The following is a 26,952-nucleotide window of genomic DNA, read 5'->3' as shown; positions in this document are numbered from 1 at the left end:
GCAATAAAGCACTGTGTTTTCTCAGGAACCAGTCCCCCCGGCTCCACAACCGTTGAAACTGTGTCGACCACCACTCTCCCGCCAACATCGACGACAGGCACCACTCCCCCCGGTACCACAACTGCGCCTGTGTCGACCACCACTCTCCCGCCAACATCGACGCCAGGTCCCAGCAGTACCACCAGTGGCACGACGTCCTCCAGCAGCAGCACCCCGGGGACAACGCCTGTTACTCCTCCACCGACCACGTCCCCGACTACCCTGACTACTACCAGCACATCCCCACCCACGCCGACACACACCACCTCCCTGACACCACCGTCCTCGACAAGCAAAGGTAATTGTCAGGCCATGGGGACACGGGTTTCCTTGTAGGGGGAGAAATGAAGGTCTGTGAGCACCTCGACTTGTGTGCACTTTCTGTGTGGCATGAGGGCTGGGAGGAGTTGTTGAGCCTTCCCGAAAAGCGCTGGTGCCCAGTGCTTGACCTGGGGCTGGCTGTGTGGAGGTGAGGAGGGTGCAGGGGTCCTGGGCAGAAGCTGTGGTGTTGCCTGACGCCGCAGGGCTCTGTGGATGCCGTTCCAGCCTGGGGCCTCTGGGCGGCTGAGTCAGATAGGGATGGGAGTGGAAGTCTTGCGTTTGCTGCTGCGGGGCTTCGTCCTTCAGCTGGAGAGAACGTCCTGAGCGGGAGGCGGTGTGTGCGAGGCCAGGGGGGCTTGTCTTTTGCGTCCATGTGGTTCCAGGCGCTGTTGGGACGCTGCATTTGCTGACGTTCTTCCCTTTCTTGTGCTGCATTAGCCCTGTGCTCTTCTGGTGTATGCAGTGCTCCTGCATCTCCTACGCATATCTTCACGGCTCGCTGTACTAGCACAAAGGTAGCCGGTTCTGAGGCAGGCCTCTGTGTGTCCTCAACAGTTTCTAACAGTGGTAACGGAAAGCAATTGTGGCATTCAGGCCCAGAGCGAGAGCTTGCGTGCTCACAAGAGAAGGATGAAGCAGCACAGTGAGCCCGACTTTCCTAGCCCAGCCTGGGAATATGTGGGGGAGCGGTTTCCAAGGGGCTGGCTGAGGTCTAGCGCAGATATTGCTGCAGCAGCGCTAAGCCTCAGTGGAGCCACGTCCTTCATGACATCCCGCGCTTTGGTTTCTGTTTTTCCAGGGCTTTCTCCATGGAGTTTAGGAGGATGTATATTTTCTGGGCCTAAAGTGTTGTGTTCCGTATTTCCTCAGATGCTGTGGAGATTCTTCCAGACTGGATGTTTGAAATTGTTTTTTCTTCTTTTTCGTATCTAAATTTCCTTTTCTTTCTTTTTTTTTTTTTTTTTTTTTGTTTTGTTCTATTTTTACACTCTTTAGAATGCCGATGTTTTAATACCAAACGTTAGGTTCCCATCTTTCTGTAAACCACTGTGTCTTTTCAGTAACTAGTTCTCATTTCGTCACTACTTTAACAGGATCAAGTAGCACTGGGACTGGTTTTTCTTCGACTTCATCACCTACCATCACTTTTAGCACGCCAACCTTGGGATCGTCTTCCCCATTGTCAACTCCATATACAAGTACCTCACCTTCTTCTGTATCAACAACCCTATCAGAAGTCACTACTTCAGGAACAACTCCCACCAAATCTTTCACCACTACTTCAGGAACAACCTCTATTCCTTTTACCAATGTCACTTCAACCACCATTACCACATCTGCAATTGTTCCTCCTGGTTCAACTAGTACTTCTGGCACTACTCCAACATCAAGTGCAGTCACTGTTCCTGGAAGTTCCACAGTTACTACACTCAGTACTTCAAGTTCAACTCCCAGTTCTGGCTCAAATAATTGTACCATTTCACCTAATGAAACATATGCGGTTAGTAGATTTTATTTTTTGATTTATATCATTGTTATTTCAAAGGTGTCTAGGTACATAATTACAGTGTTATTATCATAGAGTGTAAACATTTATCTGGATATAAAATGAGGTATCTGTTCATTCTGTTGTGTTTTTTTTTTTTTTTTTTGGAGGGGTATCAACGTGACTTCCAATGAATTTTGTGGTGTTTTTTTTTTTTTTTTTTTTTTTTTTTTTATCAAGTATACTGGTATTAGCTCTTCAACAATAGCTTTTAAAAGGCATTCTCCATTCAAGGAGGTAGAGTACAGATAAATCTTTCTCTTTATTGTAGAAAAGCTTTTCTGAGGAGTTAACTAAGGACTAAGTCTTTCTTTTCTTATTTCTGGTTTTGAATATGTCCACGCGGTTTGTTGTAATTACAGTGCAAATGCCCAACAAGAAAACATTGGATTGAACTGGTCGGTGTTTGGAATTATTCTGCAGTTATATTTGGTCATAGTCTGATTTCAAGAGCTAACTGTGAAACAGATCACCACTTTCAAATGCTTATGAATTTTCACTCCAATTCTAAGTTTTTTGAAACCACCTAGTTTTGCTGGTATACAAATAATTAGCGGCTGTAAGATGGTCCAAGTTAGAAAAAATACATACACTCACAATGCATGCTTATAATTGCCTTAGACATTACTCCCCAAATTGCTGGTGTTCATTGTAGCTTCAGCTGTTAATCTGTTCTAAACATCCATGGAAGGTGATTGAGCATACTTGTCTTTCACTGTTGGAGGGAAGCCTGGGTAATGAAATTAGATAAGAGATCTTACTTTTATACAACTGAAACTGCTAGAGGCAATTTTGCTTTTTGGTTACTGGCATGATTCATAATTAATGCCTTTCACTTAGCAGCTTTCACTAAAGCTAGATTATCTCGAAGACCTTGATGGTGCTGAATGCTGCTCTTCCTTCCCAATTTCAGACTTCTGCTGGAAAAAAATATTGTCAATAAATATAAGGTGTTTTAAAACTCTGCAAAAGGTATTCAAGTTACCCATCTGACTCACTCTGACTGCTCAATAAGGCTTCTCTCTCTCTTGTTCTCTCTTTTTCCAAATACAGCCAGGTCAGTCATGGTGGCCGTGTAACTGCACTATGGCAGTATGTGTAGAAAACAATACAGTCCAGCTGTTTCCAGTCATCTGTGAGCCACCTCCTAAACCCACATGCGCCAATGGTCTTGCTCCTGTGCAAGTCCTTGATGATGATCAATGCTGTTGGCATTGGGAGTGTGATTGTAAGTATGTATTTTAAGAAATATTTTTTTCCTGTGTGAACAATACTAGTGTAAAGAACAGCGCTGTTTATCAAGGACTAAGTGTTGTGCAAGATGTGGCCCTCAGACTGCCAGCATTGGTCTCTTTTAGAGTCCTATATTGATCCTTTTTACTTAGCAAAGTAAAACTTAATTTGGTTGTCATTATTTCAACATCACTGTTCTGTTAGTAGAACAAATTGGTCTCCTATGGTAGAATTTAAATGTCCAGATGCTGACATCTATAGGCTAGAGGTCTGCATATAAGTTACTTGTTGAGGTGATCTGTAAAGGTTCTTCTAGGGCATGATTAATCCTATTCTCAGTTGTTTTTCAGAAATGTCAGATATACTGTGCCCTGAAAGTCTGTTGGGTTTTTTTGTTTGTTTGTTTGGTTTTTTGGTGTGTGTGTGTTTTGTTTGTTTGTTTGCTTTGTTTTTTGGTAGTTGTTTTGTTTTTCTATTATTGATGAGTTTTAGAAATGAGCTTATGCATTGGCAGATACACTTTAAATATTTAAATGCTTAAAGTAAGATGAGGTGAATCCCACACCTACGGATTTTTTTTGTAGTTTGATCAGATTTTGTATGTTACCATAAGAAGCTAACCTAGCTTTATGTTTTTACAGGCTACTGCACTGGCTGGGGAGACCCACACTACATGACTTTTGATGGATTGTACTACAGCTATCAAGGGAATTGCACATATGTTCTTGTGGAAGAGATTAATAAAACAGTCGACAACTTTGGTGTCTACATTGATAACTACCATTGTGATGCACGGGATGTAGTCTCATGTCCACGAACGCTCATTGTGAGACATGAGACTCAGGAAGTGCGCATAGCAACAGTAGAACTAAATACCCTACGAGTAGAGGTATTGGAGAATATTACCTTTGATTTCCTGACTGAACTATTTATAAAGTATGAATCTGGTAATTATACATTATTAGGAAAAAAATAAAAATAGAGTCAGTGGATTATAAATTAGGACTGCAGGGAAGAAAGGACTTCTTTTCTGAATCTGAATACTGGAAAAATATTCTACAAATTGTTTTTTATCCCTTTTTTATAATAAATATTTTCAGTGCCTTATCTCTTCTAAATACATAAACATGGATGAATAGCTAAGAGTTAAGGGTATAAAATAAATTAATTTACAGTTGACATTGATGTAAGAAAGAAAAAGAATGAATGTTGAATGGGAGGATACAACATAAACTAGACATAGCAATTAAAGTACTAGCTTAAGCTTTTAAGAAATGATCCTTACTATCTTAGATTGGTGTCACCTTTTTCATTTTTCAGAGGGGCTCCTGTGTGTTTATCTAATTGGTAAATATCATGTCCTAACTTTGGGAATTCAAAATTGGGTAACAAGTTTTTTTAGTTTTTTGTGGGGTTGATGTGTTTGTGTGTTTGTTTTGAATGTTACTGTGTGGGAATATTACAAATTAGGTTGCAGCAAATGTGCTCTTGCCACTAAAAAGGTTAATGGTATCATGGACCGCATTAGGCAAAGCTCTCTATTTGGAGCTATACAAAAGCTGCTTGGACATGATTCTGGAAAAGCAGGTGGCCCTGGTTGAGCTGGAGAGTTGGACCAGATGACTCCAGAGGTCTCTTTCAACATCAGCTATTCTGTGATTCTTGAAATGATTGAAAAAATCTGTGAAATTATTGAAAATTTCCAACATATAGACTTCTTTTTTTCTCTAAAGCAATTAAGTCAGTTATGCTGAATAAAACTATCAGTGTTAATTTCATATGTATATCAAGGCAAAGTCTTTAAATAAATAATACAGATTTTGTCTTAGTGCTTTCCTGCAGTTTCCTTATAATTATTTCCTTTAAAAAATGCTGCAAACATATTCCTTTTATTTTGGTGATTTGGGTGGTTCCAAGAAGGATAAAACTCTGTGCACTCAGAATTTAGGATAATTTTATATTGTACTTGTACAAGGTGTCCTCAATGCCATAGTCATTCTAACAAATCTATGGAGTGTTTGCTGGTCTAAACTCCAAACTGTAGTCTAGTTTATTAGTGGATGATAGGCCTTTTCTTTGGCTTCAAGAAAGCAAGTTTGACTTTTCAGTAATGTAAAAGGAAACACAGGGACAATTGTTATAAACTAAATGCACATTATTTGCCTTTACATTTGCATCTCCAATGCTAAGTAATGAACAGTTGATTGTTTTCTGAAATCAAATGAAATATATGTCTCTTTTCTATTTTATTTATCAGGTGACTGTAAACAAACAGACAGTGGCTTTGCCTTATAAAAAATTTGGAGTGAGCATCTATGAGTCAGGCATAAATCATGTAGTGGAAATTCCTGAGCTTAAAATGAATGTGTCCTACAATGGCTTGTCCTTTTCTATCAGAATGCCCTACAGCCTGTTTGGCAACAACACTCAAGGACAGTGTGGTAAGTCTTACCGTTATGTTTTTTATACTCTCAGAAAACCACAAACAAGTAAATGACAACAATGCCAGAGAGATGAGTGGCATTTGATAACAAATCTGTGAGTGAATTCTTTCTTCCCCTACCCATTTTAGGTACTTGCAATAACAACACAGCAGATGACTGCAGGTTACCAAATGGAAACATCGCAGAAAACTGTGAAACCATGGCAGATCATTGGCAAATTGTTGATCCCTCCAAACCGCAATGCTCCCCAGGCCTAATTCCTACAAAATCACCTGGCACAACCACAGGACAGCCTTGCAAAGAATCTTCCATCTGCAAGCTTATTTTGGGAAGGTAGTCCTCTGGTGCTTATAAGAATTTGATTTTTAAGTTAAGTGGCAATTCTGGGGTTCATTTCTTAATACAAAATGTTCTAACTATTCTTCCATCTATTCTTCCATTTAGTGGCTACTTCCATCTAGTAGCTCTGTAGGTTTCTTCCATTTCTTTTGCTGTTTCTAGATGTCATTCTTTGCTGATACAGCTTACTCCCAACCATTTGACTGCTACTTTAGCCTTTCCTGATGTTCTCACTTTCTTCTGTGCTTTCTGCTCTCACTGTCCTATGCTCTGGCCTTTTCCTATCCTTACTTAGCAGCAGAGACCAACTGAAGAAAGAGATCTTCATTTTAGGAACTTGGCCAGAATTAAAAATAGTTTGAATAAAATCTAGTTTGAAAAGTAGTCCCTCTTTACACTTGATAATAATCATGTAGCTCCTGGACAGAAAATAGCGGTGCCTGGTTGTTTTGTAGATGAGGGGAGAATTCTTTAAAATATGTTGATAGGTTACAATCTAATCAAGTGCTCTTAGTAGAAATCTCTCAGTAATAGTCCTTGTTCACATCTCTTTAAGTGTCACTGTTGCCACATTATAATATGCTAAGCACACTGGAGAATTCATGGTTTATTCTGTAACTAATAATGACATATGTTTCTATTTCTAGTGTGTTCGAGAAGTGCCATGCTGTTGTTAACCCTGATAGGTTCTATGCAGCCTGTGTTTTTGATAGTTGTGCACTTCCCAGCTTAGACCTGGAATGCTCAAGTCTGCAGATCTATGCTACCATCTGTGCTGATCAAAATGTCTGCATCGACTGGAGAAGTCATACCAATGGTGTTTGCTGTAAGTATTTAGCTGTTTTATCATGAACTGTTAGGGAAGCTTGTACTGAACTATTTCAGCTATTTCAGTTTGAACCGTGGGAAAAGCCTATGCTAGGGAGCATGGTAGGGAGCTGGACTACACGGTCTTCAGGGATCCCTCCAACCCAAACCATTCTGTGATTCTATGATAATGTCCTAATGATGCCATATTGCTTTATGACATATTGCAGGTAACATTTTTATAAATGGAAATGATAAATGAGCCTGCAATATGCATCCGTTTACCATATCAGAAACATTTGTATTAATAGATACTTTTTTTTTTTTTTTTTTTTTTTTTTTTAGCAGAATCAACTGTATATTTTACAGGCATTGGCAGATCATTCATGTATTTAGTGTAATCAGAAGAGGATGGGAGGGTAGGAATACGCTCCTCTTTGAGAACTTACACAAAAGAGACCAGAATTATGAAAAAGTTGTATTCAGGACATAGACTCCTGGCTTTATCTCCTTAAATTTAAAGTATCGTGCTATACCTCTGGCTAAATTGTGTAAAGTAATCCCACTCAGAGACGTGAGTCTGGTAACTATTTAATCTCTATGCTTTTCAAGATTGTCAAAGATACATAGGAAAATGAATAGTGTTTAATTTCTTGTCATAAGGTCATGGGATTTTTCTACGTTATTTTCCCTGAGCTGTTCCTCTTTTTTATTTTCCTATTCCAGCTTATGAATGTCCCAAACATAAAGAATATAGAGCATGTGGTCCTAGTAAAGAGATAACCTGCAAATCAAGGTAAAGAGTTCCTTCACTGTTAGATCTCATATATTTGTTCAGTCATACCTAAAGGATAAGTGGATGAGAGAAGTCAAACAGCCTCCTGTCCTGTCTTTAGCTGACTATCCTATTTGTTACCACTGTTCTCTTGATCCTAAATCTGGGTGCCTGTACTTTTTATTTGGCTAAATCAAACATGAAAAAGCCCTGAATCGCAAGTCTGCAGGTTAATTGCTCTGTTATTTTCAATTAATGGTTATCCAGCTTAACCTTCCTCTGCATGCCTGTGACAGTGATGGTGCTCCTCTGAACATTTTGTCTCATACAGTCAACAGAATGAAACTGCAGTTAAACAAGTGGAAGGCTGTTTCTGTCCTAATGGTACAATGCTGTATGACTCTGGTGTGGATGTCTGTGTAAACACCTGCGGTGAGTTTAACCACTTCAATTGGATGCATGTTTGTTTCCTTTTTGTTATTTCCTTCTGATGCATACAACATAGATCTGACTGTATGCAGTATTCATGCAACATATAGTGGAGATATCTACTGTTATATAAGTGGTAATGGAAATGTATTTTGATATTTTCACAGGCTGTGTTGGATTGGATATGATACCAAGAGAGGTACGTTTGCTTTTGTATTTCAAGAAGAGGTTTGGGATGAGGAGAAAAAAATATTCTCTGTTTTGTCATTTCCCAGCGTTTCATTCCTGCTTTTATTTCTGTTCTTTTTAATTGGTAACTATGCAATCACTCACGTTATTTTCTTTAATGACAGTTTGGGGAAAGGTTTACAGCAGACTGTCAGGACTGTATTTGCCTAGAAGGTGGAAATGGCATTGTATGTGAGCCTCACAAATGTCCCAGTCAAAATAAGCAGAGTTGTAATGGAAACGGCTTCTATGAGGTCAATGAAGTCAATCCTGAAGATTCCTGCTGCCCCATTGTCACCTGCAGTGAGTTTTTACTTTTGTTTCTAGCCTTTCTCTAACCTTTATGAACTGAAAAGAGAACCTGAACTAGTTTAGCACCAGAGACCTGCAATAGGGAGTCACAAAATAATATCATGCTTTTTAAAATCAGTTTGTCCAGTGTTATGGAAAATTCATTTTAATATTTTAATATTTTAATATTGAAGTGACTCAGCATAACAAGATTTACAATTCTGGGTTTCAACATAACTGAATCTGAACTGAATGAGTTCTTGAGTTTAGAATCCCATTTTGTTAAAGTAAAATGCAGATCATAGAATTCTGTGTGGCTGTAAGGTTTTCATTTAGCAGCAGTTGCCTACAATCTTGGACAGAGTACTATAACAATTGTTCACTGTTACTCTGCAAAAAATTGTGATACTTTTCTTATACTTGATAATTACATACTAGAAGTTTCATAAACGAGTGTAGGCCCCCCATCCAGTGCCTTGATTCACTAGGAAAAATGTGTCCTTTTTCTGATTTTTTTTTTTTTCTTTGAGGAGAATCTGGAATATTCCCTAGCAGCGAAAAGTCTATCTTAAGTTATCAGGTGGGAGTTTGAGAGATGCCTCTTTCTAGCCGTGATTTAATATACTTTCTGTGTTTCTCTCTTTTTTTTTTCTTTTTCTTTTTTTTTTTTTTTTCCAGAATGCAATACAAGCTTGTGCACAACTGAATCCCCCAAGTGTACACTGGGATTTGAAGTTTATTCTTATATTCCCAGTGATCAGTGCTGTCCTGTGTACGAGTGTGGTAAGTACTGTGGAAATATATTACAATGACTAGCATTATATAATTTAGTATCAGGCTTAATGAGACTGTATGTAATACTGAAAGAGCTAATAAACCCAGTTGGATTGCATGAATTGGTTACTATTAACATTGGTTATTACTGCCATGGTTATGACACACAGCTGCAAAATCATATAGAGCTCTGGTAGTTCAAGTGCAGCTTTCCTGGTTGTAAGTACCTGTGAGAAAAGCTACAGAATTAACTGAGATTGTGGTCTCAGTTTAACCTAGCAAAATGTCCCTGTTAGTGTGCCCAAGAGAAGATAGCAGTACAAAGTCCGTTTTATTCTTAGTAATTGAAACAGGTAACTTCTTGTAACTGTCAGGTGAACATTCTTGGCTATGAACCGGACTACGTATATTGGGCCAAATCTTCCTCCCTTTTTGCATGTGAAGTATTTGTTATTTTACTTTATATAAGCCTTATATGCTACTAGAAATGGAAAACAACCCATGTATTTGAACATAAGCATTGTGATTCATTGTGGAAGAAATGAGTGTAACTAGAGTCGGGTAAAGATTCTTTTTTCCCCTGATGTAACTGCCTAACTCCTTCCTTGTTAACAGTTCCCAAGAGGGTTTGTGTACATCAGAATGCTGAGTTCTTGGTAAGTTCCCGTTTCAAAAGTATTCTGAAAATGCTTGAAAGACCAATTAGCATACTTTAGCTGAGGTGCTATGAGGAGGTTTATCCAGTAGAAAGAATATTTTAGAAAATTTCAGATTCCTGTCAGGGATTTATCAGCTCAGCATAGTTTAAAATTTTTCTGAAAATGTTGCCATGTGTGAGAGACTGAAGAATTGTTTCTAAATGTCAGTACCAGAGAGGGATATGGTTTTAGAGTAAAGTGTGTATGCATTTTTAAATTTAGTCCACACTTTTGGTCAGTACTTTATTTCAGTTTTAAGACTCTGCTTTCTGAAATGAAAAGATTTTTAAAGAAGGGTTATTCTGAATGGACTTAGATTCCCAGTTAAGTTCTTTTGAGTCTAGTAATTGATTTATTGTATATGTTGACTTCTCTGCTTTTAATATCTGAGTTCATCATTGCTGTGTAGGACTTCAATGAAGACATACTAAATTAAGTTCAATATTGATGATGATGTCATAAACAGCTAGCTAAATAGCTATCCAGTAGTGTTTATGATGGATTCCTATTCCATTGCTTGGTCAAAAGGCTTCTGGGAATTAAGTAACGTCTGTCACACATAATATCTCATTAATACATGAACCTTTGTTTCTTTAAATTTATAGCCTAATTCCTCAGTCTTTGTTGATAAGTGTCAGAATTGCTTCTGCACTAACGAAGTTAATGTCAGCACTCAACTGAATGTCATCTCCTGTGAACACGTTCCATGTGACACATATTGTGAACCTGTAAGTGACAAACTTAAACAAATAAACAAAACTAAAATACACATGTACATGAAAAATACTGTGATCAATTTGTTGCATAACTGGAGGATAGGGAGCAGAAATCCAGAATCCAACTCTGGCTTGGAAACTGACTGTCCTTGAGCAATTTGTTTTATGTAGCTTGGCAATGTAGTCAACAGTATTCAGTTCATGTTGGTAGGATTAGCTAACAAATTTCTGTAGAGCACTTAGTGGAATGATATTTAGTTATTAGGTATATTTATTACAGTGCTTTAATTGATTCTATCTATAGCCTAAGTTTATTACTTGCATTCTGTGGAGTCAGTGATATTCAGGCACAGAAAAGCAAAATTGCAGAGTACACTTCTAAGCATAATCAATTCACAGGTTAGTATGTTTTCACTTATTTCTCCTCAATGCATCTATCAGAGCTCTCATTTTTATTTCATTTTAATATCTAGGGATATGAACGGCAATCAGTGGAAGGTGAATGTTGTGGAAAATGTGTGCAGACTAAGTGTATTATACATACATCACAGAGTTCCAACCTCATATTGAGTGTAAGTATGTTCTACATCTTACATCTCTACCAAATCTGTAAACTTCCCCATTTCAGAGTGAACATCCCTTTGGCAGAGATAAGGCTTAGTGTAACTTTGTGAGCTTTTCTATATTATTTACATGTAATTTCTGTGTACTGAAGAATGCTAGAAAAGCCTGCATATGAAACAACTTTATTGCCCCTATTTAGCTTTCCCTAGGTAAAATCCATTGGTATGAATGACTGTTAATATAGCTAATGTGCTCTAAATGCTTTAGAGGGTTTCTCTTCCAAGGGAAATCTCATGGACAACTGAAGATTCTCTCCACTTGTGGCATACTGCAATACACACAAAAATCAGTATTGAAAATGGCTGCTAACTGTGGTGGTTTTACTCAGGTGGGCAGCCGAGCTCCACCACAACCGTTCTCTCACTCCCCCTCTCCTCAAAGAGGAAGGGGGAGAAAATACAACACAGAGAACTCGAGGTTTGAGATGAGAAAGGTTTAATTAAAGGGAAAGGGAATGGGGAGAAAAAACAGAAAAAAAAGAAACAATCAGTCCGCGCGGAAGCACAGAGAGAGAAAAAATTATTCTCTACTTTGAATCAGTGAGCGCTGTTCGGCCACGTCCTGGGAAGCAAGGCCTCAAACGCGTAGTGGTTGTTCAGGAGGAACAGCTTTCCTCCTGAGGAAAGCTCACAAGCTTTCCTAGGTCTTGTGGGATTTTGGAGAATGCATGTGCCAGGCTATAGTCAGCTTGTGAGTTCTCTATATCGAGTGACTTGAAAGAGGAACTCTTTCGAGTGGGCCCCGAGCAACAACAGGCCTTTGAACAACTCAAACAAGAAATAGCTCATGCAGTAGCCCTTGGGCCTGTCCGTACTGGACCAGCTGTGCAAAACATACTGTACACTGCAGCTGGGGAGCATGGGCTCACCTGGAGCCTCTGGCAGAAGACCCCAGGAGAAACTCGAGGCCGACCTTTGGGGTTCTGGAGCCGGGGCTATCAAGGATCAGAAGCCAATTACACCCCAACTGAAAAGGAAGTATTAACAGCATATGAGGGGATTCGAGCCGCTTCACTAACCTAAAAATAATTGAGTGGGAAACAATACGAAAGTCGTCGTCAGAAGACAGGAAAATTTCTGCCTGAGCTCCCTTCAGCTTTTCTTATTACATTTTGTATTTCACTTGCAGCCTGGAGAGTTTGTAAAAGATCCTTATGACAACTGCACCATTTATAGTTGTACAAGTCTCCAAAACCAGCTTATCTCTTCCACATCTGAGATTACCTGTCCAGCGTTCAATGCAGAGAGCTGTAAATCTGTAAGTGGAAAACTCACCCTCTACTTAATGTATAAATTAGTTCAGTCTAGTGCAGCCACCTAACTAGCAACAAAAGTCACATTAAACTTTGATGATTGTTCTCCAAATTTTCTCTGTCCCAAGGGCACAGGTTTTCACTGCATCCATGTACAAACCTACACAGTGTATAAAACAAGATACCTGGCTTACAGTTTGAAACCTATTGCTGGCATCTCTCAGTAGCCAAAAAAAAAATGGTCAGCATTGAAATAAAAGTCCTTGCTGATTGCTTTGTGTGGGGTCCTGTCTGAAAAAGAGCCATGTTTTCTTGAATATCACAGCTGTTCAGACAGTAGGCTGCCAATAACACTATGCACCATTCAAATATAGAAGTCTCTGATAAAATGTTTTTCTGGGACTGTTTTTGAGTTAGAAATGCATGATGATAACTGTAGATTTCCTTTAAATCATAATCTGTTTCCATGGTTGTCTGTAAATTGATAGATTTCAAGTCTGGTATAGACAATTATGTCTGTTTATTCAGATGCTAGAATTTTAGCTACTAATTTCCAGCCAATAAGGAATTTATCTCCTCAGTTATTTGCCTAAAAGCCTCTTTAATACAGGGAATGAAAATAATACTATTGTCCTGTCTTTTTTGTTCTTTTAGGGAACTATTACATTCTTACCTAACGGTTGTTGCAAAACTTGTAAGTATGTCAGCATACCTGAACCAAGAAAACAGAATTAATTTTCTTCTTATATTAGCCCATATAATGGAGGCTGATATGTTACTATTTGAATAGATACTCTTGTCTTTATGTTTATTATTCCAAGTATTCAGTGCCCAATCTCTCTGGGAAAGTTTAAACTGAAGCTGAAATACCACTTAAGACAATTTTTCAGCACACTAGCTAAGCCAAATGTGCTGAACTGCAGGGAACTTATGGAGCTATTTCACTGAATGTATGCTCTGATCTTTCCCCTTAGGTGTACCTCTGGATAGTCCCACACTGTGCTCTGTCCGCGAAAGAGAAGACTTTATTGTCTATAAGAACTGCCGTTCTGTGGAGAGAGTTGTCATGACTGAATGTGAAGGAACATGTGGAACTTTCTCACTGTAAGTAAACTGATTGGGCAATGAGATTTGAATTCTGTCACTGACATTATTTGTATAAAAGGAACAATACATAGGCAGATTAGAGAATGTTAGACCTGAAACTATCAGCTCTCAAACTCATGGGCACAAAATCATGGACAACTGAAGAGCTGATTAATTTTAATGCAAAGCAGAAAAGGGTATTGGATTGCATTGAGATTTAGCCAGCTATGATAAGGTTTGTTCATTTATTAAGAGATGGCTTGTCCGTCATTTTTGTCAGACCATCTTGGACAGAAGTCATCACAAGAGAACATGGATTATTTCTTGTAATGTGAATGAGCCCAGAGAGCAGCCAAACCTGATGTTCATAAGTCGAAAAGTGGTTCTCAAGAATTAACATATAAAATTAAATACACGTCTGTCTTTTAAAGGAAGTTTCAAACATGAATGACTGTTATACAGTAATGAAGTGAGAAAACAAGTGTCTTATGGGTGGTGTTACTAGCTATAAGAAAGTGGCTGGTGTGACACCTGGTACTAAACTATTAAAACACATTAAAAATATATAATTCTAACTTCCCAAAGTAAATGTTATTTGCTGCCTATCACTGATTATACCACAGGGCACCTTACATGGGATTAACCTAATCTTTAGTTTAAGATTAAACCCCAGTTAGTCAGAGGGATTATTAGTATTTTGAAATATCTCATAGTCTTACTGTCCTGCTGTGGTTGCCTCTGTACACAAACATAAGAAAAAGATGGCTCTTGACACAATTTATAGGCTGATACTGACAGGTTCTGCAGGTTAGGAATGGTATTTGGAAACCTGATGAACACAAGGTTGCAGAAAAACTGCTTTATTGTGAGATAGCAACAGAAGGAGCTGCTGGTTCATCTTCCTGTTAACTTGGGTTTGGAATACACACTGTGATTTATTTGATACAAGTGTAGCTCTTGTAGCCTGTTGATTGATGTGATGCCATCGTAGATGGCATTGTAGCCACTTATCTATGTAGTTTTCTTACTCAGCTCAGAGCTGCATCTGCATTTAATTGTTTGGTCTGGGGTATTTATCATTCATCATTCTTTGATCTGGTGTATTTAACATCCACCAGTGCTGGGATGATGAGAGGAATACAAGGATGCCGAGCTCCTAGAACTTAATGTGTTTTTTTTTTAGTAGGATCTCGATTCTTTTTATTTTATTTTTCTTAACCAGAAAATCTCAGCTAAATGGAATGAATTTTAAAAGCATATTGTTAAAACAACTGCTCTGTCTGATGAACTCAGCACTATTCATTAGCTTTAATATGGCTTTTTTAGATATTATACCAAACTCCTCACAGAGTTCTATACTTAACTTCACTCTTTCCTATGTACACTGGCTTCTAGCACAAAGTAATGTTGCCTTTCTCCACCTTAACAGATATTCTGTTGAGGCCAATTCTTTGGAGCACAGCTGTTCCTGCTGCAGGGAAGCAAAAACTAGCACGAGGAAAGTGGAACTGAAATGCCCATCTGGGCACTCAATTCAACATAAGTATGTATATGTGGAAAGCTGCAGCTGCCAGGACACTCATTGCAACATCCCACAATCCAGTGAGCCTCTGAGCCTAGAAGAAAATAACGAGAGCACTAGCACTCCGACCGCATCAGAAGCCATCAGTTTAACAACAAAATGAAGGCGAAGAAACCTAACTGCATTTAAAGGGACTATGCACTGCTCTCATCTTCCTTGACTACTTTTAAACTTTGCTTTTCCCAGTTAATATATTCTATGTGTTCTCTGACTATTTTTAACAGTGTTCTATTTATTTGTGTACAAAAGTACAGTGAACTTTCTCCTAAGTGCATAGCCCTCTAGATTGTTTAATAATCAGCTTATTTTCTCTGAATGATTAAAAGTGCATTTCAAACAACATGGGGTTTGTGTTTATTCACATGCTATCTAGATGAGCCTGAATTTTAAAAGAGAAGGATTTTTTTTTTCAAGTTATAGGAAGTGAGTTGATATATTTCCCAAATATTTGGGGTATTTCTTTATAGCTCCCAAAAAAATGAAATATTAGAAGGTTCTGTCTGGAGGAGCCAACATGTAAGGTGGGGCAAAAATTTATTCTGCCTTCCAGAGCAAAGCTGAAGGTGAATAATGCATTATAAAATGATTCAGATAACTCTGAGAAACTTTCACTCTAGTTCAGCACCAGGTCTCATTTTAGTAGGGCTGCGTGTGAGTTAGAACAGTCTCAGTTCATCACTGTTATGTCTTTTCACTAAGTAGTCCATCAGCTGTGAGGATATGAAGCTAATTCACATTGTTTGAACTCTGAGGGATGTATAGCTAGTGTATATTTCCCTCAGATGTATGCTAGATGTATAGCATATACAACTCATATACATGTATGCTAGATTTATAGCTATAGTAGGAGGTCTTCAAATTTCAAGCTTCACAAAAAAGATGTCCATATCTAAGCTAGTAGTCCTAGTTTTTTTCTACAGGAAATTGAGTGCGATAGCCATGTTCAACATTCATTCAACTCATGCCAAAGGAGATTAGCTGAATTGTATTCCAAAGTGCCTGTTTATCTGATGTCGCTGCAAAGGTAGTTGAAGATTAGCTGAGAGATGGACAGCTCTCTTGAAGATACCTGAAGTACAATTAGAGTAACACACGCCTGCTGCTGTGTGCAGAAATTGTATTTGGCATTATTTTTGCTTCTGTTAATGAACAGTAATTGTCTTACCCTTCTGAGGGTAAGAATGTGTTGCAGCTTAAAAGGCAGAGACTAGTAGGGATGTACAGAATATGAAACATCAGAAATTTGGCATCTTCAAAATACTACCTTTAGAGAGCTAATTTCTGTGGTGGGGGAAAGACAGCTGATCTATGAAGAAAATTTTAGTCACTTTATGTAGCAAGTTCCAGAGCAATGGACGCCTGGTTTCTACTTCAATATGTGGTTCTAAGGATTTCTCTAGGTACAATGTGCGATGTGAATGAGACTTTTCTCCTGGAGCATTTACCAGGTCAGTCTCTCTGGTGGTTTCGTTGTTATATAAGAACCTCTGCGCTGACAACCATACTTTTCCTTGAGTTGTTTTTAAAGACCACTTGTTTTAAAATCTGTTGGTCATTAGCTGTCTTTAAGGTTTTCATTTTTGTGGTTAAATTTGGCTGGAATCACTTCTGGAGACAAGCAGATACATGGTGTGATCAATTTTGCCTTGTTTCCTATGAAAAGGATAAAAAAAACCATCATTAGTGGCTTTTTGATACACACTATATTTACACTAAAGACTAAAATGTCCCTGACTTCATTTTTTTCATTTTTGTTTTGTAGTCTGCATGGGCTCTTTCTGTCCCTCCTAGTGACATGCAAACTACTTGAAAATACAGAAGTTAAAAGATCCTGTGTAGTTAGTAACACTGCAAATTTTGGTTTTGCCACTACAGGGCAGTCTAAGGCTAAGAATGTAAAATTACTTCGGAGACCAAAAAAAAAAAAAAAAAAAAGCCACCTGAAAAGCCATCTGCCTACAAAAGAGAATTTATACTTTGCCAGGTACAGTTTTACCTCTGAGAACAGTGAATGTTGCTATTTCCTCAGACACTTGCATGCTTTCAGTAAGAATTTAAGAATTAAAAGAAGTTCTTCTGATGGGAGTCGACACGCATGCAAAGAATGGTGTTCCTTACAATGCTCTGGATTATAGCAGCCCCTTCAGTTTTTCTGCTGGGTCAGTGCTGTCAGTGCTGCCTATAAGCAGGCTGGTTCCCAAGCAGGCATTTCCAGAGAATTCTTACTTACAAATGTTTGGCAGTTCCAGGTCAAACTGTACGTGTCAAACCTCCACCCTTTTCTGCACATTTAGTCACCTCAGAACTTTACATACCTGTGTTTCCATTGGAGTGGGTAACAAAATTGAATTTTGAACAGTCTGAACTTTTTCTAGCAGATAAATCCTCAAATAGCCTCTCATTTAAAAAATAAAAAATAAAAAAAAAAAAAAAAGAGAAAAAAAAAAAAAAAGCTTTACTTCTGTATCCTTTCAAAGAGAGCCGTAGTGGCAATGAGCAGCACTTTTGCTCTTTCCCACAACATTCTTGAAAGCAAATGGAGACCTGTCCTGTCTGAGCCCATGGAGCATTTGGTTTCTTACTCAAGAACTGTTGTGTCTGCAGGTCACGAGCGCAGTCTTATTTGGAAAACCCAGGAGAGTAACTGAGAAATCTCTCACAAGGCTCTGTAAGCCATTTTGGGGCTGCAGAAAAGATGGTGGAATCTTCTGATCCCACTGCTTCCCAGCCAAGACCTAAAGAAGTGTTGACAATTTCACAAAAAGTATTGGTGCTGTAGGAGAATGGGTAGTCCTCCAGGAATTTCACAGTCCCCTAGGGCCCAACAAGGAAACAGTAGCAAGAGCTCCAGCAGAGTTCAGCTGGGCGGCAGGTTGGCTGGAACTTTCTCACGTCTCCATACCTGAGTCCTGTGTTCTCTTCCTAGACTTTCTGACTGTATCCCAAGTACAGGTTGGAGCTACAATTTACCTGTAGCATTGCCTTGGTTGCTGGAGGCTGGGATTTTGCGTTCCTTCCTCAGATGGAGGCTCCTCCAAGGTAATCAGAAGCTTGAAAAAATCCTTTCCAGGCAGCTGTTGTCTTAAAGCGTGCTCCTCACAGCATAGACCCAGTGTAGGAGACCACCACTGAACGCTGGAGAAAACCTGAGTGGGTTGCGTACAGCTCAGATAGGGTGCCATTGCCACACTAGTAAAGAGAACTGAGGACCTACAGCTCCTAAAAGAAAAGCTCATTGCCCATTTGCTTTGTAGACTGTTTGGGGCTGGGGCAGGGGGTTTACACAGAAGTATTCCCTGAAATGCACCCTGAGTCTTCCTTACAGTAAGTTACATGCTACCCTAGAAGCATGGTGATTGCAGTGTGCACCTTGTTTGTGGAAATGCATGGGTTTTGTTACTAGTTGTAGTCTTCCCTGAGGTATCTTGAATACCAGACAGTTTCTTCCTAACTATTTGGAGAGGTACTGGAAACTTGGTGCTGTTCACATGGCTCTACAGTAATATAGTAAGAACTTTCATCTGGAGTTAAAAATGAGTTCTCAGAAGATTTCCAGATAAAGTGAACACAGTTGCTTTATGAACCATTTTACTGGACGACTGTTTCTGGAACACCACGGGCAAAAAGGCATATGCTTGTTAGCAATATGGAAAAAGTCACTGCTGATAATCTGAGGTGAGGTGGATGGGATTCAGAATGAGGGGGAAAAGCTCCATGCACACCAAGAACAACCTTCCACAAAAGAATACAAGATAGGGATTTCTGATCCGGTAGGTATCTTGTTTGATGCTGTAATTCATTATTACGACATTATCATTTTTTGCTGTAGGAGAGGAAGGGAAAGATAGAATTTTCCTTATGTTTACCGTTGGACTGTACTCTGCTAAACCACGCTTCACTGAACTAAGCACATGCAACTCTGCACATAAGTCCCAATCAAAGGATTTCAGCAAAGGCAAAGCCCTAAGTAAATAATCATGTAGTTATAATGTTTGTTGTACACTGTTTGAACTTGTGTAACAGAGCAAACCCAGATACTGTGAAAAGAGAGGAAGCAGAAATAGACTGAAAAACTCAAAAATCACAGGAAGAGAAACTATTGTGAACTTTATGTCTGACAAAAGCTGAAATTTATTTAAATAACTGTAGCTTTGATATACAATTTCTTGTATTTCATCTCCCAGCAGCAGCTTTGGGTGGTGGAGATATTTTAATGGAGAACAAGTTCTTCTAGTTAAGCAGCCCTCTTCTTAAGCCAAATTTACTAAATTAACTCAATCTTTTCAGGCTACTGTAAGCCTCTGTGCTTTTAAGTGTCAGCCTCACAGATTAACTTCTCATTGGGCTATATAAGCCATATTCCCATCCCTAATGTAGAAAGTCATAATACATTTTTTTTTTTTTAATGTTTGTTTGTTTGGTTTGGTTTGTTGTTTTTGTTTTCATTACCCTTATAAAACCTTGTGTGTTTAAATTGGACTTTTTTAATGGTTCAGTTTTTCAGCATTCATATGTAAATATGCTTGAATTCCTTTCACAAACTTGTCTCTAGAATGATGAAAAACATCACATGTATTTTTTTTCCTTATTCCAAGACTTTGAGAAAACTCAGAAAACATAGTAGAACTCTATGTATTTTTGATATTGCTTCAGTGCAACAACTTCCATTTCGGAATGCACTTCTGTTGCAGCCTGATTTAAAGACAGAAAATACTGTGTGTCTCTTTTGCTATGCTTTTGGCTAGCCTCCTCTCCACCTTTGACAAAGAACTGGGTTCTCCCAACTGCTACCAAGCTTCCTTAGTTCCAGGAAATCACAGATCTTCCAATGCTAAGCAATTCCCCTTCAACACAAATGATTTCTGTAGGTTTCAGTTTAAGCTAAAGAAGGGTCTATAGCCTTTAAAATGTTCTGTAAATTCTTTATATATTTCATGTATGCACATTTATATAAAACACTAGTAGACAAAGGGTAGCTTTTAAGAATCATCCTGGAAATTTATTCCTGGTTATATCATATGATATGTTTGGCAGATAAAACCTCCTCATTTGCTTTGAAGGATGAGAAGAAGGATGCAGATGCTAATCTTCACTTGGAGAAGCAGCAATACAGCCAAACCATACCAAAGCAGTTAATCTCTTCCTTTCTTCTGGTTTGTAGTAACTTTCAGTCATTGTGGAAGTGGTTACTGCATGTATAACTTCATGTAATTTCAGGGTTATACAGACATCAGTTCATATTTTTCCCCAAATGGGCCTGGAGCTCTCTTTGTTCTGCTACACCATGTTTTCCATCAGGAAGGCTGTTTAAAAAATATATATATATATAAGGTAGAGAAAGCCCAAGGGCCCAGCCCCCTGGTGAGATGGCGTTCTGTGCAGGGAGTCTTTCTGAAGTGAGGAAGTGCCAATGGGTCAATGAGACCTGTGTGCACAAACACCAATCAGCCGTGTCATTACTCCTTGTATGTGGATTTCAAAAGATCTACATCTTCTTGAAAACACACACACAAAAAAAAGAACAAGTGAACTGATTCCTTGCAAATGGGAGTAACTGATGCCTTTAATTAGTTCAGGAAAGGTCAAGGAACCCTATGGCAAGATGAGATGTTAAGGAGCTTTATGTTTGTTCTAAGGCAAAAATGTAAGAAAACACCCAACCATCTCCTATCAAAATTAAAATATCAAAGGCATTCTTCATGTATTTTAATAGGCAATTAATGACAGAGACCCAGTCCCCGTTCTTCTTCTGCCTGCTACAGATCACCTTATGCTGCCAGTCATTTCAAACTGTGTGGTGGATGCAAACCTGATGGATCAAACAAATCTTTGAAATAAATTTCCTAAATTCAACGGGATTATACCAATAAAAACATAATCCATGTTGAATTCTGGCAATTAAGTGTGTAATACAGTGTTGTAACTGTCAGTTAGGTAAAATATTTTGCCAAATTAATTTCAGATGTTATCACGTGGAATATCAGTGCAAAAGGGCTTTATATCAATTCCTAAGTAATGGTTTTCCAGCTAACTTCACCTTCTTAATGAAGTAAACAGCATTTCTGTAGTTATTATCTAGGCAGTGCTGGTAAAACACAATTTCATTGTGGCTACACATTGTAAGATATAGTAGTGTTACTTTTGCCTGAAAGGAAGGGGAATATTAGAGGATTTCCAGGCAGAACCCTACTGGTTCAGTACCAGTGAACCTTGGATTCAGTACAGTAATTGGGTGTGAAATGGTATTAATCCCCAAGATGCCCACAGTTTGAATGCCTCTTTACCAAGTTTGTATCAAAAAATATGGGTTGTGAGTCACTGGTGTATTACGTTACTTTCATGACGGTTTATCTCCAGTTAGTCAGTGGCGATAAAGAAGTTGAGTTAATATTTACCAATTGTATTTACTAAAATCACATACCCTTTAATGGCAAATGATCCATGAAATGGGCTGTAAAGGGGCCAAGAGGAATTGTTCTTTTTGATAGTACAGCTGCAGCAGAGTGAAGGCCTCTTGAGCTAGAGGGCCCAATAAAGGGAAGAGTTATTAATCCTGGTGTGTCACTCTAGGGGGATTAATTATACCTTGCATACCTGTCATAGCAGTAATTCAGTAGTAATGGATCAATGTATTCACAAAGCACCTGTTGGACTGAATTTCCTTAAAAAAAAAAAAAAAAATTTTTTTTTTTTAAAAAAGCTGCCATATATTCCTTCTGAAACCCTCAGTGTTGCCACACTTGACTATAAAGACTTAATTTGAATGCAAATATCCTCCACATGTCAGTAGCCCTGAAATCATTGCAAGGGAGTAGGGTATCCAATGCTTTCCAACGAGTGTAGCCCACATTCTCAGCAGAGAAGCCAGAAGCAGTAGCCCTGGTTAGTCACTAGCAGGATCTCTACTCCTGGAGAAATGGGAAAGCAGCAGCAAAGGTGACGGAGCAGACAAGCAGAGGTAAGAAAATGGTGCAGAGCAGGAGGACTAGGTCTGCTGTGTCTCTCAGCAGTGAGAAAAGGGCTCATGTCCTCTCAGCAGACGATTCCAGATGGCTGACGTTACTTTCTGTGCTGAATGGAGCAGAAATGAACAGCAATGCAATGAGTTATATTGTTTTATTCTGTCTGTCCCTTGGACACAATTCTAATGTGTGCTGTTAATGTTCCTCCCAGGACCATATGTGCTGACTGAAGCTTGCAGGGGGAAATCGTGCTTTAGCTCATCCTGCACACTCTGGCATGCCCCCGAACCCCGTGTAGGAGATAAGGGCTTAGAGTTGTGGTGGTAAGTCTCGCCGTGTCCTTGTCATACAAGGACTACTCCAATCTGAAGGCTATCATTGGTGAGTATTTCATATGTTGTTCCTATCCCTTTCTTGCTACCCATGGGGGACAAAGCAATTTTGTTCTAGGGTCAGGAATTAGATCACTGGGTTCTTGTTCTTCTTTCTGCTCTCAGATCACTGTGAATGAACTGTACGCCTTGATTGTCTGAGTCGGAATTGGAAAGGAAGAGGACAGCAATTATAAAAATAAAAAGGACTGTATCTCAACAGAGTTCTGCCCTTGGATTTTGAAACTAGCCTTGATTTGAGAAAACTAATAGGTTTCAGCTTTCCACCATTAGCCTTAACAACTCTCTCCTTTATTTCAGTGGCTGTGGGCTACTACCCTATGTGCTTTTCCTCCTTGGTTTCAAAACCCTTTGCCACACCTGCAATTATCAGTGTTCTGTAGTCTGAATGAGGAGGCTCCATCAATCAGAAGTTCAACGTGAAAGTTACTATGAGAGTCTGCTGACTTTGAGGGTTACTACTGCACTGTGTAGGATTTCAGGTCATCCTGGTATCTACAAGGTCCTATTGTCACTGTTTGTGTTATCTACTAGGTATTCTGCAGTCTTATGTTGTAACTGTTTGGGTGGAGAAGAGTGGGGAAATATGCATTGTGATTAAAAGGAAAGAAGCAGGTATCTATTGCTTTCTGCACCAGTGCCATACAGCCTGTCAGTTTGTCCCCCAGCCAAAATGGCAGGGCTTCAAGAACAGACTTTACCTTCCAATAGTGCCCTGCTTCAAGTGTGACTGACAATGGAATTAATGGGGCACAGGCAGTGGGAAAGGGGTAACGTGAACTCATGTTTCATGTGCTGCACAATGCTCTTGCCTGCTGGTGCAGGGCTTTCTTAAGAGCAGTGGCAGCCACAAATCACCTGGCAGATGTTTGCACCTACACCTTTGTAAGCCACTTAGAAAGTGGCTCAGAAACATCTAAGAAGAACAGCTGAAACAATCAGGGGGCCAGCTTTAGGATACTTAACTCTGTATATGCCAGGAAGCTTGGTAAAGCAGTGAGCAAGATGTAGTCCTCAAGGCTGGCTCATTGTCTGCCAACTGGATAAAAGGGCACCAGTCTTCCCCAGCAAGTCTGTGGACTACCTTGGCCTGAGGACTTGCATTTAGTTATTTCCCCACAGCATGGACAAGTTGAAGGTCAGCTTGTGCCAACACAGCAGGTAAATCTCTAAAGAAGACCCTGAAATCACCAACATCAAACACCTGTGATGGCATATCTAAGAACTGTCCTTCAGTAGGACATAGGGCATGACTGAGCCCCCTGGATTTTTGATGTTTATGACTCTTTATAAGCATATGTTATATTTGACCTTATGATATTTTTTGCTTGACCATTCAGAAAAAAACATCAAGCCAGCAGAGGCAATGAACATTTCTCCTTGAGCTGGGGGACTGTGCTGATGTGCAAACCAGAGAAAAACTGTAAAAAGAGGGCAACAATTGGTTGTTACTAATCAGATGCTATGAAAATGAAAAGTGATTTTCGCTAAAGAAAAGGCAACAGTGTAGGGAGGGAAATACATATTTTAAAGAAAAGGGGCTAAGAAAATGACAGCTCTCCATCCCCACATAAAGGAGAGAAGTAGATAATTGTCTTTTCCGAAAGACAGAACGTTGTTGGGTGCTAAACATGAACAACTGAAAGAAAAATGAATGAAGCTCCACCTTTCAGGGACCCTGCCATCAATGTTTTGTTCTCACGCCAAATTCCTGGACTATAAAAATCTGCCTATAAGCCAAGAAAAACACACTTCCCTGGAAGGATTTTCAAGTTACCGCTCCATGGCAAGATGGAAATAAAAAAAGGGAGGTCATTTTGGATCTTCTGCCTAATTTGGAGTTGTTGCAAGGGCAAAGAACCAGTTCAGATAGGTAAGAAAAAAAATCTAAGATTATTTGCTTGCATATTGATCTCCATAAGTGACAACTAGAGTTATCAAATGAAAACATGTAACATATTCACAAGAGCTGTGGATGTGCCAGAAACTAACATTTTGCTTTTTCATCTTTTATTTAAGCCATGTAAGTTTTACTGGTGTTCTGTTGGTTTTTTTTTGTTTTTGTTTTTTCCCACCACTGTGTAGTTTATCAATTGCTTTATGTCTTAAGCAACTCATGTTAGAAAGCAGACTCTTTGCATGCAGTTTGCATCAAAAAAAAAAAAAGTGTCACCCTTTTTTACACATTATGCTGACACGCTTGTTCTATGAAAAATGTATGCAAAATGTCTGCTAAGCTTGATTGACCAGTATGAAATACTGCATTAGGAGTAACCACACTTCTGTGGTCTCTTGCACCGTTACCTCCTGGTCTGGTTCTGAATGTCTTATGCTTTTCCTAATCACGTAATATACAAACAATTGATGTGACTGTTATTGCTGCACTAGTAATTCTAGAAATCAACTCCCAAGAAGAAACTAAACTTTCTAATTTTCCTTCATTGTGTAAAACTGTGCTAAATTACCCCATTCCACTTTCCTATTCCACTCACAGTGCTGCAAACACCTATGTAAATTACAATCCCTTTAAACAACTGTTTTTGTGAGAACACTTTGGCACTTGAGTTTCTGTTACTTGAGTTTTCTTGTTTTTAACAAGATTAGATTTCTTTTCTGTGCTCCCCTGCTGTTTCTTAGGTATGAATATCTCATAACATTTTAGAGTTCACTGAGTATACTAATAACTGATTTTGATCTATGAAGGAAGTTGCCATGTTGTAATTCCTAAATGTGATGCATTAATAGTGCAAACAAATTTGCTCATTTTTGCTTACCATTCTTTCATATGGCCCAGAAGAGATGACAAAATCACAATGTAACAAGCATGTCTTATTTAATTCAAGGTGTAGCTTTCTTTGATTCATGTTGGCTTTATGCATCTCAGTGGTGTGAAAACTACTTTCTAAAGTGATGTCTTTAATGCACTTAAAGTATCTAGCAACACTATTGACAGAAGTACAACTCAGCTCCAAGACACAAGTTTGAGATGAAAAGTAAGTAATTCTGAGCTGACTGCTGAAGTTGGTGGCAGCCTCAGCTGTGGCTACCATTTTGCTGAAAAGCCTGGTGGCCTCTGGAAAGATCTCCAGGACAAAACTCTTGTTTGTGTTAAGGGGTAGGAGTTCCAAGGCAGAAATAACATTTAGGCAGCCAGGATGGGATTGCCCTCACTCCACTTTAGATATCTAGAATGTAGATTTATGTCTCTATCTAAGGAGGCACCTCTCAGCAACCTTTGTAGACAACAGAAAGAAACAGGCAGCCTTGAAGCAGGTTTCATCTCCCTCCTAGCTAGATATCTAAGATAGGGAAGCTAAGTCTCTTCTGCTTCATTCTGTTAACTTCAAAGGAGCCTGGGTTTGTCTGATCACATTGGAGGTTTCTCTGAAATGGATTTCTAAAGAAATTGCGATGAATCTCATTCCTAACAAGCTGGTATCTTCCAGGGGGGTTACATTTTTGCATTCAAAAAATCTCTAATATTTTTCAACAAAAACCTCATGCAAGGTGACTCATTAACCTCCCTCCTCTGAATCTTTCTTTAGTCCATGTCTCTACTGTTGGAAGGAGTGAATGTGCCACCTGGGGCAATTTCCACTTTCATACATTTGACCATGTTAAGTTCACTTTTCCTGGAACCTGCACGTACGTCTTTGCTTCTCACTGCAATGATAGCTACCAGGACTTTAACATTCAAATCAGGCGCAATGGCAAAAATAGTCACCTTATCTACTTCACGGTCACCATTGATGGGGTGATCCTGGAGGTGAAGGAGACTGGCATCACAGTGAATGGAAACCAGTAAGTAATGACTGTACGGCTGTTTTCTTGTGTTGTCATTTTATTGCTAGGTGTTAGCAATCAGTGGTCTGTCTAGAAAGGAGTCCCACCATGTGGAGGTGCAAACAGCTGCATACGATCTGTTCATAGCACGTTGAAGAGGGTATTGTGAAGAGTCCATCTTGTAGTGGTGGAGATGGCAAGAAGCATGTAAACTACACTTCCCAGAGTTCAACAGCAGTGCAGTAAGAGAAGGCAACGTGTATGTAACAAAACATAAGGTGTAGGTTTCCTTAATGTTGCTTGCATTTGGTGGGATTGAGGATGAAATCAACCCTTTATTGAACTGATTTTGTAGTAACTCAGTTTTTTTTTTCTCAAAACGTTATTTCTGTGACACTAACCTTAGTGTTGTTGCTATTCAGAAACAGTTCATCCTTTTAGAAAAAGTTTGCTGTTTCCAGATAGATTAGTCTAGAAATGGCACTCCTTTGCAGATCACAGCTTGCATTGGGGTCTTCTATGCAAAGCCCAGAATTTTCAAAGGCATAATCCATGCCTTTAATTCCAGTGTGAAATAAACCTGAAAGCAAACTGCAAGCAGAAGGTTAAAAATACTCCATGAATAAACACT

General features: G+C 39.0%; 2 protein-coding genes across 2 annotated transcripts in view; both read left to right on the top strand.

The window, feature by feature from the left end:
- MUC2 (mucin 2, oligomeric mucus/gel-forming) overlaps positions 1–15,287 on the top strand; it is a 76,854-nt gene extending 61,567 nt beyond the window's left edge. The window contains exons 52-70 of the mRNA XM_032187963.1: positions 26–337; positions 1,422–1,861; positions 2,960–3,134; positions 3,781–4,028; positions 5,397–5,580; positions 5,712–5,916; positions 6,570–6,748; positions 7,456–7,525; positions 7,836–7,936; positions 8,101–8,132; positions 8,287–8,464; positions 9,131–9,235; positions 9,842–9,882; positions 10,530–10,652; positions 11,114–11,212; positions 12,393–12,521; positions 13,171–13,210; positions 13,491–13,620; positions 15,032–15,287. Coding sequence (XP_032043854.1) covers positions 26–337; positions 1,422–1,861; positions 2,960–3,134; positions 3,781–4,028; positions 5,397–5,580; positions 5,712–5,916; positions 6,570–6,748; positions 7,456–7,525; positions 7,836–7,936; positions 8,101–8,132; positions 8,287–8,464; positions 9,131–9,235; positions 9,842–9,882; positions 10,530–10,652; positions 11,114–11,212; positions 12,393–12,521; positions 13,171–13,210; positions 13,491–13,620; positions 15,032–15,287 — 3,047 coding nt within the window. The remainder of the gene's footprint in view (positions 1–25; positions 338–1,421; positions 1,862–2,959; positions 3,135–3,780; positions 4,029–5,396; positions 5,581–5,711; positions 5,917–6,569; positions 6,749–7,455; positions 7,526–7,835; positions 7,937–8,100; positions 8,133–8,286; positions 8,465–9,130; positions 9,236–9,841; positions 9,883–10,529; positions 10,653–11,113; positions 11,213–12,392; positions 12,522–13,170; positions 13,211–13,490; positions 13,621–15,031) is intronic.
- A 9,042-nt stretch (positions 15,288–24,329) lies between these two features.
- LOC116490286 (mucin-5B) overlaps positions 24,330–26,952 on the top strand; it is a 42,949-nt gene continuing 40,326 nt past the window's right edge. Inside the window, exons 1-2 of the mRNA XM_032189332.1 lie at positions 24,330–24,411; positions 26,084–26,339. Coding sequence (XP_032045223.1) covers positions 24,330–24,411; positions 26,084–26,339 — 338 coding nt within the window. The remainder of the gene's footprint in view (positions 24,412–26,083; positions 26,340–26,952) is intronic.

The sequence above is a fragment of the Aythya fuligula genome, chromosome 5 (assembly GCF_009819795.1).
Source record: "Aythya fuligula isolate bAytFul2 chromosome 5, bAytFul2.pri, whole genome shotgun sequence".
In the NCBI taxonomy this organism is placed as follows: Eukaryota; Metazoa; Chordata; class Aves; order Anseriformes; family Anatidae; genus Aythya; species Aythya fuligula.
This window is presented reverse-complemented; position numbering and strand designations above follow the sequence as displayed.